General features: G+C 37.3%; 1 protein-coding gene across 1 annotated transcript in view; it reads left to right on the top strand.

Annotated features, from left to right (window-relative positions):
* pcxb (pyruvate carboxylase b) overlaps positions 1-18,402 on the top strand; it is a 203,665-nt gene that overhangs the window by 6,711 nt on the left and 178,552 nt on the right. The window contains exons 2-7 of the mRNA XM_051900588.1: positions 506-648; positions 2,250-2,434; positions 3,069-3,234; positions 5,775-5,920; positions 7,399-7,516; positions 9,396-9,547. Of these exons, the coding sequence (XP_051756548.1) occupies positions 507-648; positions 2,250-2,434; positions 3,069-3,234; positions 5,775-5,920; positions 7,399-7,516; positions 9,396-9,547 (909 nt within the window). The 5' untranslated portion in view covers position 506. The remainder of the gene's footprint in view (positions 1-505; positions 649-2,249; positions 2,435-3,068; positions 3,235-5,774; positions 5,921-7,398; positions 7,517-9,395; positions 9,548-18,402) is intronic.

The raw sequence follows: 18,402 nt of genomic DNA on the forward strand, positions 1-18,402 counted from the left end.
CCAATTTTGATCATGTGCATTTCCTTGGTTCAGTGTAATATAAAGGGGTAGAGAGCGATATTAAAATAACAGTCTTATTTATTAAATACAAAAGAAAAATGTTATGTTTTCATTTATAAAAATGGAACATAGTGTGATCTGTTTTAGGTAAAGACATAAGCCGCTTTGAAAGAGAAAACTGTTTGCTTCACAAACACAAGATGGCAGCAGTCCCTCAGTATAGCAGATTCAGAACAAGAAAGTATAGGCTATGGATAGTAGGCTATTACATCTACATAGCATGGAAACGAAAGAGTTTTAAAATATGTAGCAGCTCATAAAGCTTAACTGGACTATTGTTTTAGTGAAGACAGTAAGAGATCAGGAGCCTGTTCCGAAGTGTCATTCTTAGAGATCATTTAATTTTTACTCCCCCACTGTCTGTCATTTTAAAACTAATTCATGACGGATAACTAGAACCAGAGCAATTTGTTCATCTTTGTATTTTCTGTTTGTATTTCTCTAGGATGTTCCTGCATTTGGGAGGGTCCAGGGGGAAGATGGGCATACTGCTCATCAGGAGAGTGGGTTTGTTTTGTCGTTCTGCCCACTTGTCTCCCCAAAGCCTGGAGTATCGACCAATCAAAAAGGTCATGGTGGCAAACAGAGGTAAGACTTGTAATCCTGAGATTAAATATTTTGCAAACAGTGTTGGGAGAAAAAAACAAAAAAACATGGAAAGTCAGAGTCTGATCCCTGGATTAGTGCTCTGAAAGTCTAAATACACACAGGCCCAGGAGTGCTGCATTTTAAATTAAGTTTAAGCATATTATAAAAATGATTTACTTGTCATTATTTACACATACTTGTGTTATTATTTATTTACCTGCTTATCCTTTCAAACCTGTATACTAATGCATGGCCTCATAAGATACAGGGGTTAAAATTTATCTCTAATTTTTTAAAAATCTTATTTAGTAAGTGATTTATTTTGATTGTTTTTATTTTAAAATTACTTTAATTTTATTTTTTATGATTTAATTACTTGATAGCTTTTCATTAAACTCACGAACCCCCTGGAGTTCCATTACGTTGATAAAGTAAGTTTCTATTTTCCTATTTTTATCTTATTTATTTATTTGTTGTTTTTCTTAATGACAGGCTGCAGTAGGTAGACCTATATTAGGCTGCTGTCACTTTAAGACCTGACGCACGTGATGCGGATCTAACACACATGCGATTTTCTCTCAACTCTTTACATTCACTTTTTAGCTCATTTAAGACTATGGTTACTCACAAAAATAGGCATTTTGCCAGTTTTGTTTTTGTCTGTACAAGCCTGATAAGAGAACTCAAATCGGTTCATTACGCCCTGTTTGTTAAGCGGCTTTGTGTGCGTGTGTACGCGCACAGAGGAGAGTCAGACAGCGCGCCGGCCCAGTACCGATTTGAGTTCTCTTTTGCATTTTATCGTGCTTAAATGGTTTAAATGCACTTGAATGAATGATTGGCTAATCATATGCCACGTTCCAGGCAACCCGTAACCCGTGTTTTTCCAACCTTCTACCCGTGAAAGTGCACTGGAACGGCAGTCAAACCCGTGACTTCCCACCCATGAACTCGTACTAGATCGATGTACTCCCAGTTCCGCGCTCTGAAAATAAAAATGGAACATATCTTGCGATACTTCAAGACTTATGGTAAAAGGTAAACAAAAAATTAGTCTAACTATTGATTAAAATGCTAAATTGGGTATTACACTGGGGGTGGAAATTAATAGGCTTGTACTTGGTGCTGGTAACCCAATGCACAGGACAATGTTGATACTAGAATACAAAATAGTCATGATTCTGAAGCTGAAAATACAGAAAAATACGAATATGCTAGATATATAAATATATTTAAAATAACGTAGGCCACTTTTTTACTGGTAATGACATTTGGCATTATCAGGACCCACAAATATTCCCCCATTGCATTATTATACATTATATTCAACATTGTATATAGTAGTTCAATGTAGATCTGACACAAAAACTCTGTAAACTTGAATTTTTTCTCACACAGTAATTTTCATTTTGGGTGAACTACATATACATATACACAATACATATTGTCACTATCCACTATACATATTGTGTCATTTTTCAGTGCGATATATTGTGACACAATATATTGTTACACCCCTAATCACTACTATCCACTAACCACAGTTCAAAACAAAACAAAAAAATCCCTTGTTTTACAATTGTTTCTCTTTCTCCCTTCAGGTGAAATAGCCATCCGTGTGTTTCGGGCATGCACAGAGCTCGGTATCCGGACAGTGGCTGTATATTCAGAGCAGGACACGGGCCAAATGCATAGGCAGAAGGCAGATGAGGCTTACCTCATCGGCAGAGGCCTGTCCCCCGTTGCAGCCTACCTCCATATTCCTGACATAATCAAAGTGGCTAAGGTTAGACAGTTAAATATCTATCCGTCAGACTGTGATTCACCTCCTCTGTCACTCTTTGAATGACGGCCTGTCTGCATTGTGCAATAAACGCATCTCTTCCAGTGCTTAGTATTCACATCAGCGCTTCACTATATGGTGCTCAAATAGATCTATTCCTGTTTTTTGGAGCGGTGTCAGAGATGCCAGCCAGATTCAGATCCTTTGGCGAACTCTCTCATTATGCCACAGGCAGCTCATCTCTCAAACCAGCAGCTTAGCCACCACAACAATACACTAATAATGCATAAACACAAAGCAGTACACACGCACAACACCACACCATATTAAAACCAAACAAGCAGCCAACATCATCGTCTCTAACCTCAGCAGACGGCCTCAGAATAATTAGTCTTTCTCCAATGCAATTACCATGTTGCACACAGTCAGCCAACAGAGAGAGAGGGGCCTTTCAAATTCTCTCTGATTGGGATTTTAATGAAATTAGTATTTTCCAGCATCAGAATAATTAGGCCTGACTTCTGTGCCACATACACATCCCTGGCTAATGTTTTTTAATTGTGCTCTCATTTCTCTCTCTGTCTTTCTATTTCTCATCCTCTGTGTATTTCTCTGCCTGTGCTTCTCTCCCTCTCAGGAAAATAACGTGGATGCGATCCACCCTGGTTATGGCTTTTTATCAGAGCGAGCAGACTTTGCCCAAGCCTGTGCTGAAGCCGGAGTGAGATTCATTGGACCTTCCCCAGAGGTTGTGCGCAAGATGGGGGATAAAGTAGAAGCCCGTGCCCTGGCCATACAAGCAGGTACCTGATAAACTGAGATCTCTTTCCAAATATAAACAGCATTCGCTGCTCCAGACACATCAATGTGTCCATCATCTTGGAACAGTCAACATGACGCTGTTTCTCACTCATACTAACAAATCAACACATTTTCATCAAAAATGCCACAGCATTATGCAGCCTATTATTGTAATAACCCTCAGGCTCTAATTTCCAGATGAAATGGAGTAACATTTCACAGGTGACAATGTGAAAGGTTATGAATTTGCAGGCCAGAGTTCACTTTGGAATGCAGCGAAATTTACACAAGCTTGCGTTTCCATGTGTATGAATGGAAGTCAATGGAATGAAAAGTGTGTATAATATCATATAATAACGTAATATCACCGCCGTTGCCTTGTCTGTAGAAATGTTGCGTGCTCAAAGGTCTAGTGTGACCCTGAAATAAGACCTCTACTGGCGGAACAATGTAACTGGCAGAAAGAGTCATTGAATAATCCCTGCTACCAATCCATCCACAGAGCCGCAGAGCCATGACGGCAGTTTCCGACCAGCAGTCTCAGAAGGGAAGTTAAAGTACAGCTTATAGATTCAGGGACTTTTGGTTAGGTTAGTAATGGGGTATGATTCCGTTCTGCCTTAACGTCCATATTGAGAATAGTGATCTGGCACTGCTGGTCGGAAACTGAACAAGCTGATACAAACAGTAAAAAGTTCCAGTGCTGTAAAGCTAAGTGACTAAATTCACCGCTCAGCAAATCAAATTAAAGGGTTCGTTCACCCAAAAATGAAATTTCTGTCATTAAGCACTCACCCTCATGTCGTTCCACACCTGTAAGACCTTCTTTTATCTTCGGAACACAAATTTAGATATTTTTGATGAAATCCGAGGGTATCTGATCCACACAAAAGTCATTGCACCTTTTGACGTCCAGAAAGGTAGTTAAAAACATGGTTAAAATAGTCAACGTGACTACAGTGGTTCAACCTTAATGTTATGAAGTGACAAGAATACTTTTTGTGCGCAAAAACAAAACAAAAGTAACGACAGTTTATTCAACAGTTTAAACCGTTGTCATATGTAGTGAACTCAGTGCAGGCTTCCTTGTTTACGAATGCCGGCTCCGTAATTGAGTGAGTAATTAATGACAGAAATTTCATTTTTGGGTGAACTAACACTTTTAAATCAAAGTGGGATCATATAATGAGCAATTTTCTTCATTGTAAGAGAGCTTTCTTTTATGACACCATGGCTGCATTAACACTGTAAGGCATAAATCACATATCCGATCTTTTGTCCCATCTATTTACATTCACTTCAGACATAACCAGCTGTGTTTACAAGTATACCTGTCAAGGCTGTCAATCAGCATGATAAAAGCTTGTTTCTATTAGTAATAAGAACACTCCAATGAATATGACATTATTTTACATGTCCTTGTTCTTGAAAAATCAATAAAACCTATAGAGAATGCAGTCATTTATTCAATGGAGAACAGACTGCCTTGATATTTCACACATAGGAATTCTATGTATTCCTTTCATTACCTTAATAAAGTGAATATTCCTGTGTGTGGTCATTAGAAATAGAATATGACATTTCTCTTTGGGAAATATGGGGGATGCTCTCTCATACCAAACATAATGCTGCATTTTGCTAATTCTTCACAGTTATTTAAATAAAAAATGTCCTTCACTTATGATAAAATTTGATTCAGTCAGTGAGAGACTTTGTTTGTATATTGATGTACAAAATTTGTGCTTGACAAAACAACTTGAAGGTGGTTAGCTGGTCTTTCCTGGTTTAATCTGTTGTAGCTGGTAGTGTTATAGTATTTCAGACCATTTTCTCCAAGGTCTCGGTTTTGTCTCAGTCTTGACTTTAATCAGTCTGGTCTTGGTCTCAGACTATGAGGACTCTGGATTTTATCTCAAGACCATATGTTATTGGATGTAAAATTTCCTCCTTCAGATGCAATCAATAACTTCAATACATTTCTAATTTGATTTCTTTTGTTGTCAAAAAACAAGGGATTGTGTCACCAAAATTAATTCAAATGCCTACAAAATTCAAAATATGATTGCAAAAAAGTACTTGTATGAAATCTTGTTTTTTATATTATAACCTGTAACATATGATATAATTAAGCCATATCACAAGAGCAAGAGAGCTGTTTCCAAGAATATGGTCTGGTCTTGGTCTTGGTCTCAACCCCTTAAATTCTTGGTCTTTTATCACTCTCAACACACACTGGTCTTGGTCTTGACTTGGTCTCGGTTTAGGTGGTTTTTACTACAACACTAGTAGCTGGTGTGTTTACATACTTAACCATATTTTGGGGACATATCTGTACCCATAAGTGAGCTAAATCTGACAAAACCTCCTTTTGCGGACAATCTCATTTGTAAAAATGGTTGAAATAAAGTCAAAGTTTTTTAAACTTTATTAAAGTATTTATAACTAGCTGGATATATAAAAAATAATATAAGTCTATGCAATGCCCCTTTTAAATAGATAAGTAAATGTGTGTGTGTTTATGTGTGTGTGTGTGTGTATGAAGGTGTTCCAGTTGTTCCTGGAACAGACGCTCCCATCTCATCTTTTCAAGAGGCTCAGGAGTTTGCCAAAACATATGACTTGCCCATCATCTTTAAAGCTGCATATGGAGGAGGAGGCCGTGGGATGAGGGTGGTCAGAGATTATGAGGTCTGTGTACAGTAGCTTTTGGCCCATGAAGGCGTAAAAAATAAATGACTAGGGAATCAGAAAACCATCATATGTCACTGTGATGATAACAGGCCAGCCATCTGAATATAAAGAGTGCCACAACGCCACAGCATTTACACTTATTACTTACAGCTGTGTCTAAAAATTAAACTGGAATAGGGGAAAGTAATTTAAAATTAAACAAATTGCACACATCACTTTTTCACTCTAGGGCTCAAGAACATTCATGCTAGATCCACAAAATCACTTTTTCCTATTTAAAAAACACAACCTGATATCATGAGCCAGTGCCCTGCTCCTCTTAGTCAGATAATTGCGATGTGTTTCAAGGCTAGCCCGCTAAACCATGTCAATCATGTCTGTTAATGGGCCTCATTTTCTGCTCATGTGTATACAGCATATACTGTTCTTTTTATGTCAGTGGCTACTATCTATTTTACGACTGCATTCAATTGTGTTACTCTATGATAAATGCTTAATGTCCTCCACTTGACATGTGGACATGCACATGTGACAATTATTACTCAGGGTAATACTATATCACACTGATACTGATAGCTCTACATAGTCCATTTGCTGTATTTATTGCCTATATTTATTGTCACTTGTAAAAAAGTGTTTAGTGTTTATTGCCTCTTTCTACAAGGCTCTGTGAGACAAGTTGACAAGCTTTGTCTTGTAAACATTTTGCACCATGGTTTCTGAAGACACATCAGTTCATGTCTTCAACTACTTCACAGAAAAGAAATGAAAGTATATCAAGCTCAGCCTTTCATGAATACAATCGAGTGCTCACCAAATGACATTAGGGCGTGTGTGGTCTCTGTTCGATTAACAATAGCAATCACTACCATTTTGTTCTCTACTATTCAGAATTTCCTTTCAGTTTATCAGACATGCACTTGAAATGACCCTTTGCATTATTTAAATTCAAAACTGTGGCTAGCTTTAATTATGTTATATTATATTATGTTAAATATCAAAAGTTTTGGGTCAGTTTTTTAATGAAACTAATACTTTTATTCAGGAAGGATGCATTAAACTGATCGAAAGTGACAGTAAAGACTTTGAACTTTTCCAACTGTTTCCAGCTTTGATAATAAGAAATGTTTCTTGAGCACCAAATCAGTAACTTAGAATGATTTCTGAAGGATCATGTGACACCGAAGACTGGAGTAATGATCCAGCTTTGTCATCACAAGAATAAATAACATTTTAAATTATATTCAAATTAAAAGCATTTATTTTAAATTGTTATAATATTTCACAAGATTACTGTTTTACTATATTTTTAGTCAAATACATGCAGTCTTTGTGAGCAAAAGAACAAAAACATTAAAACATCTTACTGACCCCAAATTTTTGAACGGTATATACATGATGTGTACATATGATGATTATTTTGGTCATTATTATTTTTTTTTAATTATTGTACTAAACTGTGACTGATTTGGCAGGAGCTAGAGGAGAACTATCAGAGAGCGTATTCAGAGGCTTTGGCGGCATTCGGTAATGGTGCTCTGTTTGTTGAGAAGTTCATCGAGAAACCACGACACATTGAAGTGCAAATTCTTGGTGAGTATATTAATCCAGGTGTGTAATTCGTATTTTGTGTTTGTGTATGTTTGTGTTGACAAATGAAACAGAGTGGGATAATATAAGAATTTGTCTGCAAGTCCCTAGGCCGTGTGCACATATTTGCTTACTATGATCTATTAGCTACTCTCTGGTGTATTTCAGCCATTATAGCTGAGTATTTTGGCTCATTAGACGTGATTTGCTCGTCTGGAACAGAGCTCATAGTCGATAACATACAGCTGGAATTGAATTGGGCTTGTTAACAGAGAATGGCTCTGTGTGTGTCCAGGGAACACCAACCACATGCTCTCTCTCTCCCTTTCTCTCACTCTCAGATAAACTGATTTTCTTCTTGTCCTCCACTGTGAATGTCATACCAAAAAACAAATAGACAAAGATCTGAGATACGAAGGAATTAACTTGAAATTAAAGGAGAGTATCAACAAAATACATCGCATTCACTAAAAGATGATTATGTTGTTAAATCTTGGTCATGTTTGTGTTGTTTTACCATAAAAATGATGTCACTTCCTGGCTTTTGATAGCTAAAGGGATATTACGAAAGACAAAGCGAATGAAAAGTTCAGTTGAGGACACATGAAAGACCTGCTACAGTATGATATGGTTACCAAGTAAAACAATGCTCATGAGAAAACATATTGGTTTGAGAAAGGGATTGAGAAACACCTGGAAAAAGTATTCCATTTTCCATTTCCATTTTTTTAAATGTGACATTACAATAATGACAACATCTGCTCAAACCAAGGCCGTAACCATGTCTTGACCAATGCTTTTTTTTTTTTTTTCCTGTGCCTGAGTATTGGTCTTTTTACTTAAAGGAATTAAATAATTAAAGGATTAAAAGGGATTAAAAGGGATAGTTCACCCAATAATGAAAATTTGCTGTTAATTTACTCACCCTCAGGCCATCCTTGATGTAGGTGACTTTTGTTTTCTTCAGTAGAACAGTAAAGAAGAAACTGTGGTCCTTGGTGATTCATATAATGGAAGTCAATGGGTTTTTTTTTTTTAATCTAAAAGTGACGACAACCATTGACTTCCATTATATGAATCACCAAGGACCACAGTTTCTTCTTCACTGTTCTACTGAAGAAAAAAAAAGTCACCTACATCAAAGATGGCCTGAGGGTAAGTAAATTAACAGCAAATTTTCATTTTTGGGTGAACTATCCCTATAAGAGAATAAAGAAAAAGTAATAAGATCGGTCAAATAAATATGTCTAATTGTAGTTATGAAGTAATCAATTTAAACTATTTGCAAAGAATATTTTAAAATATTTACACATTCACACTTATTTGTATGTCTAAAATGTCAAAAATGCTAAACGTTTCTTGTCTCATCACATTCAGTTATGAATTATATGAATCATGTAAATGATAGCATAGTTTCAATTGAAAACAGCAAAATTTCATAAAAAAGTTGATGTTTCACATTTCTATCATAACATAGTTTGTCAAATTCTAAATGTTTAGCTACTTACATCACCATGCTCACTTCCACCGTTAAAACTAAAGCATTGGAATTTGCACTTGGCTCACCTATTTTGATTTAATTGTCTCAATTATGGTTGACATTGACGAGCGCTGTTGGGTGGGAGTGGGGGGTGGGGGACCCAGGCTCAAACCAAAGAACCAAAGTAGTTGATTTAGTTGATTTTTTTTATATTTTCGTTGTATATATTATCTTAAAATACGAAAATATTTAATTCACTATATTCAGATATGATAGGGCCATGGAAGTGTTCTGCATTGTGGGAGTAACCCATTTAAGAATGAAAACTCAAAACTTTCTCTTCGCATCTCTCTCTCACATCTCCCTTCTCTCAATATTTATTCTTCCTGCTTTCACTCACAGGTGATAAATATGGAAACGTAATTCATCTGTATGAGAGGGATTGCTCTATCCAAAGGAGACATCAGAAAGTGGTAGAGATCGCTCCTGCTGCCCAGCTTGACTCTCACCTCAGAGACAGATTGACCTCAGACGCAGTCAACCTGGCCAAACAGGTAGAGTACTGAAATCAAATGATTGACATGTGTACAACCTGCGACCACAGCTTTCACACATACTGTAAATTTCTCTTAGCATCATATTTAGCATGCCCTTCATGAACTTTCCTCTATACAGTGCAAGTCAGTCAACTCAAGGTTATAATACCTTCTCTCATTTCATTATCCCTGGTCTCACACACACACACACACCCTCAAGGCATGTGCACTCAGACCCAGTGCTGTATGTGTGTACTGAATGATTAACTCATGCTAGTTCTCAGTGCTGCTCTGTCAAAAGAATCAGTCACAGAGAAGGGTAGGTTTTATTTATAGATGTGTTTAGCAGAGGCTGATAAATGGAGATTGAAGCGATCAATGAGTTATTGGTAGTAAAGTCTCAGTGGTGTCTGTCATTATGAAGATATGTGTTGCACTGCCTACATAATTTATCTTTCATATTTTCTCTGTATCTCTTATTCTATTTTACCTCTTTTTCTTTCTGTAGATGATTAGTAACAAAGTTTGTGTTTTGATAACTACATTTGTATGATTATTTATGGACATTGTGCAAGTCTGATGGCACATTGTAAATCTGGCATTTTGCTTAGTTTTTAACCATATACAGTCAAACCAAAAATTATTCAGACATTTTTGATATTTTTGAAATATTTTTACTAGTGGGTGCAGGACACTATAGTTCATTTATGTAAGTGAGGATAGCAAAATAAAGTAAACTGTGACATATTATACCCAAAAAAATCTTCATACAGTGGACTACCAGTAAAATTGATAAAAATTTGGAACCAAAAATTATTCAGACACTTTGACCTGACCATGTTTTGCTTAAGTGTTATCTGACATAATTAAGATTATTTTTTTCTGACACAGTTTAACTCTGAGATCTTGTCATATTTTAACTGTAGTGAATAAACTGTAATAATAAATGAAATGTTCAAGGTTTTTGAATAAATTTTGGTTTGACCGTACATGGCATCCAACTATATGAGAAAAATAAACCAACTTCATGAGAACAAAAAAATACATAAATAGATATAATTAGAATGATAATAGAAATATTTGGATGACCAAAACTGCAACATTTTTGTTGAATTCAAATGTAACATCTCAATGCAAACGGAAAAATTAGCAACATAATACCACATGACATTTGAGATGGCCTAGATGAAAATTAGAAGAATGACACAGCTTAGCATGATGTAGAGATATAATGCAGTGAGACACTCAAGTTGAGTCTGACATTTCACTTTTCAGGAAGGGAAAAAAGAATAAAAAGGAGAGGGAAACCCTCCTGGTGCATGCTGGGAAAGTGTAGAGATTAATCTGTGTTGATCTGCCTGCTCTGTCAAAATTGAGTGCAAGCTCTCTCTCTCTCTCTCACACACACACACACACACACACACACACACACACACACACACACACACACACTCTTTTAGATATCTCCTCTGACCTTAGAGTTAGTGACAGAAGGATTACGGATTTGGAGAGATAGACTCGCCACCCAGTGATTACAAGGTGTGTACGTGAGCACGGTCACCAATTCCCATCTGTTGATAAACCACGTGCTGTCAGTTTTGATAAGTCACTTGCCCCTCTAGGAGTCAAATTTGTATGTTTCATCCTTTGAAATGATATTAGTGATGCTGGCAGCAGCAGAGAAAAGGTGAAGAGAGAGAGGCAAAGAGCGACCATCCATGCAAGAGAGTGAGAGCGAGAGATGACAGATAAAGATGGAGAGACAGGATAAATCAATATTGGGCAGGTGCAGCAGACAGGATGAGTTTATTGTTCTATTTTTTGGCTTGATGAAACCTGGCAAGCCGTTGCTTGTCCGCAGTCCCTATTGTTTTGTTGTACAAATTGTAATGTAGGTACATTTACAACAGGTGGCAGTATTTAATTCATTTCAGGCCTTCAAGTGTTCCTCTGGATTGTTCAGAAAACTGAAAAACTGTCCACCTTATATGACCTTGTAATTACTTTTTGTACTTGTGTTCTCCATGGCTAAGTAAGCAAGATCACATTTATACAGCAGGGCTAACAACACAAGTTAATTAATTGTGTAGTGCGTCTACTGAAACCTTTCCACAATTAATATTTCACTGTTTTCATTCATTATCTGCGCAAGGTTATAGGCATGTGTTAGCCTCTGATTGTTTCAATTTAGACAGCCTGTTTTTGTCTCTACTGTTCTCAGATTATAGTATAAGACTTCTGTGCTATTTTAGCGTCTTTGGATGTATACCAAAACTTGATTGTGTATGCTTGGCAAGTTTAATAGCATACTGTGCTCATACAGAAATTAAACAGGTGTTAAAGGGCTTAAATGGGTGATCGCATGATCGCTGATGTGAAAGCATTTTGAATACTTTTGATAGTAGCACCACTGGATAGAAAAAAGAGAATATTTAAATCTAGATTACAAGCGAGACTGAAAGCAGAGGTGAGACACAATTGGAAAAAAAAGGCAATACAATAGTAACATTTGCAGTTTTTGTAAACAGGTTTTGTTGCTGGTTCATAAGAACTACAGGCACATGACAGCTCCTAAATGGATATTTGTAAGCTCAGTTTCTTTCTTTATTCAGGGGCAAGTCTTATTCTGTGTATTGTATTGGATGCACTTTGGTTGTGCATGTTATACTGGTACCATGCAGTTCTTTATTTTGTATTTCTTCCTCTTTTCCATATTCCTGTGTTCTTGTTTATGCATAGAGACCAATAAAGCTGTGTTAAGATTCTAAAACCTAAAGGCTGCACTGGCTCTCCATCTTCCTCTTTATACACTCCTCTCCCTCACACCCTGTGAAATACAGAGACATAATTGCCCAATTTCACAGTTTTGTGTTATTGATTTCAATCATTAAAGGGATAGTCCACCCAAAAATTAAGTTTCCATCATCGTTTAGTCACCCTCATGTTCAGGGCCTAAAACTTAACTTTGTGCCACATCTGCCAATGGAGTGATTTAAGAAAATGTACCGGCCATAAATATTTTTTTACCGACCATGAAACTGTTTTTGCAAAAACAAGCAGTTCTGACACCAAAATTTTAGATACTAGTGAAAATTCACAATTCTCTTTTCCAATTTCGATACCACAGCTAAAGCTACTAGCCTAACTAATATAAATGTAAAATATTATTAAAGACAAGTAAACAGTAAGTAATAAAATAAGAACAAATAATCAAATTACAAACAAAAGCACAAATAAATACAATATAACAAAGATACAAATGAAATAAACAGTGCTTTTCATGTTTTTCAGGTAGGCTAGGTCTGAGAGTAGTTTTTTGTGAATTTGTCCACTCAAGTGCAAGAAGATGTGAAAGAAATCTCAGGTTAGTATTCGCGCTGTCTGAGACGTGGCTTACGCTGTTTTTGGCGCACGCTTCGGTTATGTGCGCACAAAACTTTCCACACAGCGGTCGCATAACGAAATTAGCTTAATTTCGCATCTTCTTGTGCTTGAATATTTAAATTGTCAAGGCTTAATCTTTCGTGGTGATGCAGTGCTGGGCCATCAACTGTCCCGAGCGTCATTCATGTTTGTTCACATTCATGCATTGTTAGATATTCATAAAAATGTTACCGGCCAAGTGGCGAGTGACACAGTTTCATATACTCACCAACACTAATTTCTACTCACATTTTTGTTAATTTTAGGCCGTGCTCATGTTGTTTCAACCCTGCAGGACTGACTTTCTTCTGTAGAATTCTAACAGAGATATTTTGAAGAATGTCCAAACCACACTGGACCTCACTGACATTTATTGTATAGAAATGAAAAATATCTTTTTATTAAGGTTTAATGTTCAGGGAAGAAGGGGTCAGGAACCGGCGAAAATTCAACGTAACTCTTTAATTATAAAATAAATAAACAACAAAACTTGACTCGAGGCCGGTGTGGCGTGCAGGTGACGCTTACTAGCACTCGCTCCATTCCCACGGCTCTCGGCCCCGCCCTGCTTGCCACAATATTCTGTTAGAATTTTAAGTCAGAGCAACCTGATTTAGACCACAGTTATTGTATTCTAAAAATGTCTAAATATTGGGTGATAAATCAGTCTGTTTCTAGTCCTGTGCCAATTTTTATACACCTGTGCAGAGAGGTTTGTTGGTCCCACGTCGCTTTGATGATTCAAGGAATTCCTGTTTCTGGATGGAATAATCCACTAAGACAAGGTTGAACTCATGACCCTGGATTTAGGTAGAAGCCCCATTATTTCAAAATCTCTATTGTTGGCAGTCTTAGTAGTTTTTTTTTTTTACTCACAAAACCCCCAAAATCCCACAACTAATGCACTTGCTTTGCCAGTAGAATTGATCTGTAGAGCTCTTGGTGGTAAAGCGCTCTAGCTTCTTTACAGTCTCTGTTTTGGATTAAAGCCAAACCAGCAGCTTTCTTTATTCTTCTGGCCTACATGACATGAAATATAGGCCATTTATGATAATGTCATACTAATTTGGTAATAAATTATACTCGCCCTCTTGGTCGGTCTTCTTTGCTGAGAGTGCTGGTTGAGCATGAGTGGGTTTTTTGTCTGTGGAAAAAGCTTTACTTTACCTCTGCTTTCTTATCTATTACTGAGCCAGTAACAGCTGATGGAATCCAGGCTGGTCTGATCCTAATAGGAATAGCACTAGATGCTGAGCCATTCCCTCGGCTCTTTCTCTCCTGTGTAATCATTAGCCCTCACCTGAGTAGCTTCGCAAGCTCTAGCACCTTGACAAGTTGGTAGGTATTCTGGGGGTCTTGGAGGCTAAAGACATGCTGTTCTTGACATGACTGAGAATGGAAGTCTGACACCTTTTCTGTCACCTGGCAAAAGGAAAGACATGTATTAGGCCTAAATAATCCCTCCGTTGTTACTCACCAGACTGAGATGTCAGTAGGGATCAACTAGCCAGAGGAAGCACTGGATCTTTTCCCGATGAACTGGCAGACAAATCTATATATTTTATTTATTTATATATTTTATACACTGCTGTTCAAATGTTTGGAGTCAGTTAAGTTTTTCAAAGAAGTTTCTAATGCTTACCAAGGCTGCATTTATCTGATCAAAAATTGAGTAAAAAGGAAATATTGTGAAATATTATTACAATTAAAATTACTGTTTACTATTTTAATATATTTTAAAATGTGATTTATTCCCTAAAGCTTTTAGCAGCCATTACTCCAGTCTTCAGTATGAAATGACACATAAATATATACAACAGAATAAACACATGAAATAAACAGTGCTTTTCAGGTTTTTATGTAGGCTTAAACAGGAGATTTTCAGGTACAGAAACTGTGAAAGTTAATAAGTCAAGAGCAGTTACAGATGCATAAATAATGTTTTGAAATGTTGAAAACATAAAACGTTAAATACTGTTATTTAAAATTATTTATAAAATGAAAAGATACTTTAAATGTGAAATTAAATCCGCCAGCAGGTGGCAGCAAGTCCCTGTTAATGAGCGAGTCATTGAGATTCAACCGATTCATTCAAACAGCTGATTCATTCAGGAAGTGTTGCTCAGAGACGCAAAACAATTCTGTGGACTTTGGAACTATTTTCGTTGGCGAAAACAAGCGAAACGAGCGATTTGGTGTCTAAAATGTAAGTCACTCAATATAAACTGCTTGTTTATTAAACTGTACGTTGTATAAAGTTAAAATCACATTTGTAATCATGCTTATATTTGGATACAAATGGCGCTCTTCGTGTAATATTAGTTAACTATATTAAAATATATAAATATAAAAGACATACAGGGGCATTTTTGCCCTTATCTTGAATTCTGGGGGGATTCTAAATGCATTTTAATAGACTAGATCACACAGTGAAATATGCTAATACTCTAAATATGCTCGCACACTAGTCTAACCTACTAAACTACGTCACGTAGTGTATGCGTGCACTCAATGGATGTGTTTTTGTTTGGTTTTTGTAAGGCGAGGGACCTACGCGATAATGTCAGATCGTTAAATCAACAATTACTATATCATAAACGATATATAACGCACAACTGTCCCAGTCCTTATTGTCGAGCCCTGATATATGTAGCATATATATTATCAATGTTTAAAACAGCTGTGCTTCTTTATTTTTTTTGTGGAAAGTGATACATTTTTTTCCTGGATTCTTTGATAAATAAAAAGTTGATGAGATCAGCATTTATTTGAAATAAGTGTCTTTTGTAACATTTTAGATGCTTGTACTGTTACATTCGACCAATTTAATGCATCACTGTTGGATAAAAGCATTAATTTATTTTAAAAAAAAAAATCTCAAAAAAAAAAAAAAAAAAATTTCCAAACTTTTGAAGAGTAGTATATAATTATGTGCACCCTGCTAGTGCTTAATTCTGTGTGGCATAGATTCAACAAGGTGCTGGAAACATTCCTCCAGAGATTTTGGTCCATATTTGTCGGCTGCACATCCATGATGTGAATTTCCTGTTCCACCGGATCCCAGGGGTGCTCTATTGCATTGAGATCTGATGACTGTGAGGCCATTTGAGTAAAGTGAACTCATTGTCATGTTCAAGAAACCAGTTTGAGATGATTTGAGCTTTGTGACATGGTGCGTTATCCTGCTGGAAGTAGCCATCAGAAGATGGGTCCACTGTAGACATATAGGGATAGACATTGTCAGCAGCAATACTCAGGAAGGCTGTGGCGTTTAAGTAATGCTCAAGTGACCCTTCACAATGACCCACCCCCCTTAGTTACTGTTGCTTTGTCCGACAAGCCATGGCGCCATCACGCCACACAGAGTGAAAAATACATTGCGGAGCAAAGAGGACACTGACAACACGTCGACAGACAAGACAGAGCAGGTTACTTATGATAATAAACAAAGTCCCAGCTTTCAAATTGTGTAATTTTTTTTAAGAAATTCGAACAATAAAAACCATTTTGTGGCTCTTTAGTATGTCGTGACAGATTGCTGTAGCGCCTCAGCTCAAGCGGCTCGTGAACCGATCGTCTCTTCCTACTAGTTAATTTATAGCTTCAAATAAACATTAATGAACATGAGAAGGAATGTTGTTTCAAACGCGGAAAGATGGCATTACACACCATTTTTCAAGTTCAAGTCCATCGAGGTTAATCTTCTAACTCCTGACTGCTTTGTCGGACAAAATGGCGGATTCAGCGTTATGATTGGTAAGATCACTTGTCAGTCAAACTCCCTGCGAAGGGTCAATTGGTACTAAGGGGCCCAAAGTACGCCAAACCATTACACCACCACCACCAGCCTGAACCGTTGGTACAAGGCAGGATGCTTTCATGTTTACGCCAAATTCTGACCCTACCATCTGAATGTCACAGCCGAAATTGAGACTCATCAGACCAAGCAAAGTTTTTCCAATCTTCTATTGTCCATTTTTGGTGTGAATTGTAGCCTCAGTTTCCTGTTTTTAGCTGACAAGAGTGGCACCCTGTGTGGTCTTCTGCTACTGTAGCCCATCTGCTTCAAGGTTCGACATGTTGTGCATTCAGAGATGCTCTTCTGCATAGCTCGGTTTTAACAAGTGGTTATTTGAGTTGCTTTTCAATCAGCTCAAACCAGTCTGGCCATTCTCCTCTTCTCTCATCAGTTTGAACTTAAGCAGATCATCTTGACCAGGTCTACATGCCTAAATGCATTGAGTTGCTGCTATGTGATTGGCTGATTAGATATTTGCGGTAACGTGCAGTTGAACAGGTGTACCTAATAAAGTGGCTGGTGAGTGTGTGTATTTATGTATTTTTAAAACATTAATAAAAAATAAAAAATAACTTCCAACTAATCAGGCTGCAGCACTTAACCACAGTTGCAGGTTCAGACATTGGCGTCAATGTATTTTAAAGGTGACTTATTATGCCCCTTTTGACAAGATGTAATATAAGTCTCTGGTGTCTCCAGAATGTGTCTGTGAAGTTTCAGCTCAAAATACCCCACAGATCATTTATTATAGCTTGTCAAATTTGCCCCGATTTGGGTGTGAGCAAAATCAAGCCGTTTTTGTGGGTGGGTTGCTTTAAATGCAAATGAGCTCGTTCTCCCCGCCCCCAAGCTCGCTCGTCATTCCAATACACTGAGGCATACATAATACTGTAGCTCACACAGCAAATGTAACTCGCAAAATGGATCGTTACAAACTGTTCTTGATGCAGCATATAACATAGGTATGGCATGTATTTTGTGGATGTTTGCTAAAATTCTATTCTGAATGAGTTTGATAGCGTAATGCACGGCTAACGTGGCTAAAGCTACACACTGTTACAATTCTGTGCAAATCCTGTGTTTTACTGACGATCGTGTGAAGCATTCTAGTGTTAATGACTTACACATACTGCTATATGAATTTAACTAGCCACATTCCCTTCGTAAATAAAATTACACCACTGCGTCCTTAGTGGCTCAGATGCCAGGGAGTTTATGGAGACTCATATGTTTACTATTATAGCCGTTAACAGATCAGTGATAATGTTTACATAGCTGAGACATATCACAAGCTCAGGGACGGTCGTTCTTGAGTGCTGCTGTCCTGCAGAGTTTTGCTCTGACACAACTCACCTTCCTTCACGTAGCTTTAGTAATCCTGAAGACATTCAAGTGTGTTTGATCAGGGTTGTAGCTAAACTGCAGGACAGCTGCTGCTGCTGCACTCCAGGGCCAGTGTTACTCGTCGCGTGCGAAAACAATGGTGGCGCCGTGGTTGGAAACATACATATTCAGGGGGCGGTAATATTATAATAAGATCCCCTTCCTACGTCACAAGGGGAGCAAAATCAGAACGACTCGATTTGTTTCATGCTTGCAGAGAAAGGCTTACCAAAACAAAGTTACTGGGTTGTCCTTTTTCACATTTTCT

Source organism: Ctenopharyngodon idella, chromosome 7 (genome assembly GCF_019924925.1).
Source record: "Ctenopharyngodon idella isolate HZGC_01 chromosome 7, HZGC01, whole genome shotgun sequence".
NCBI lineage: Eukaryota > Metazoa > Chordata > Actinopteri > Cypriniformes > Xenocyprididae > Ctenopharyngodon > Ctenopharyngodon idella.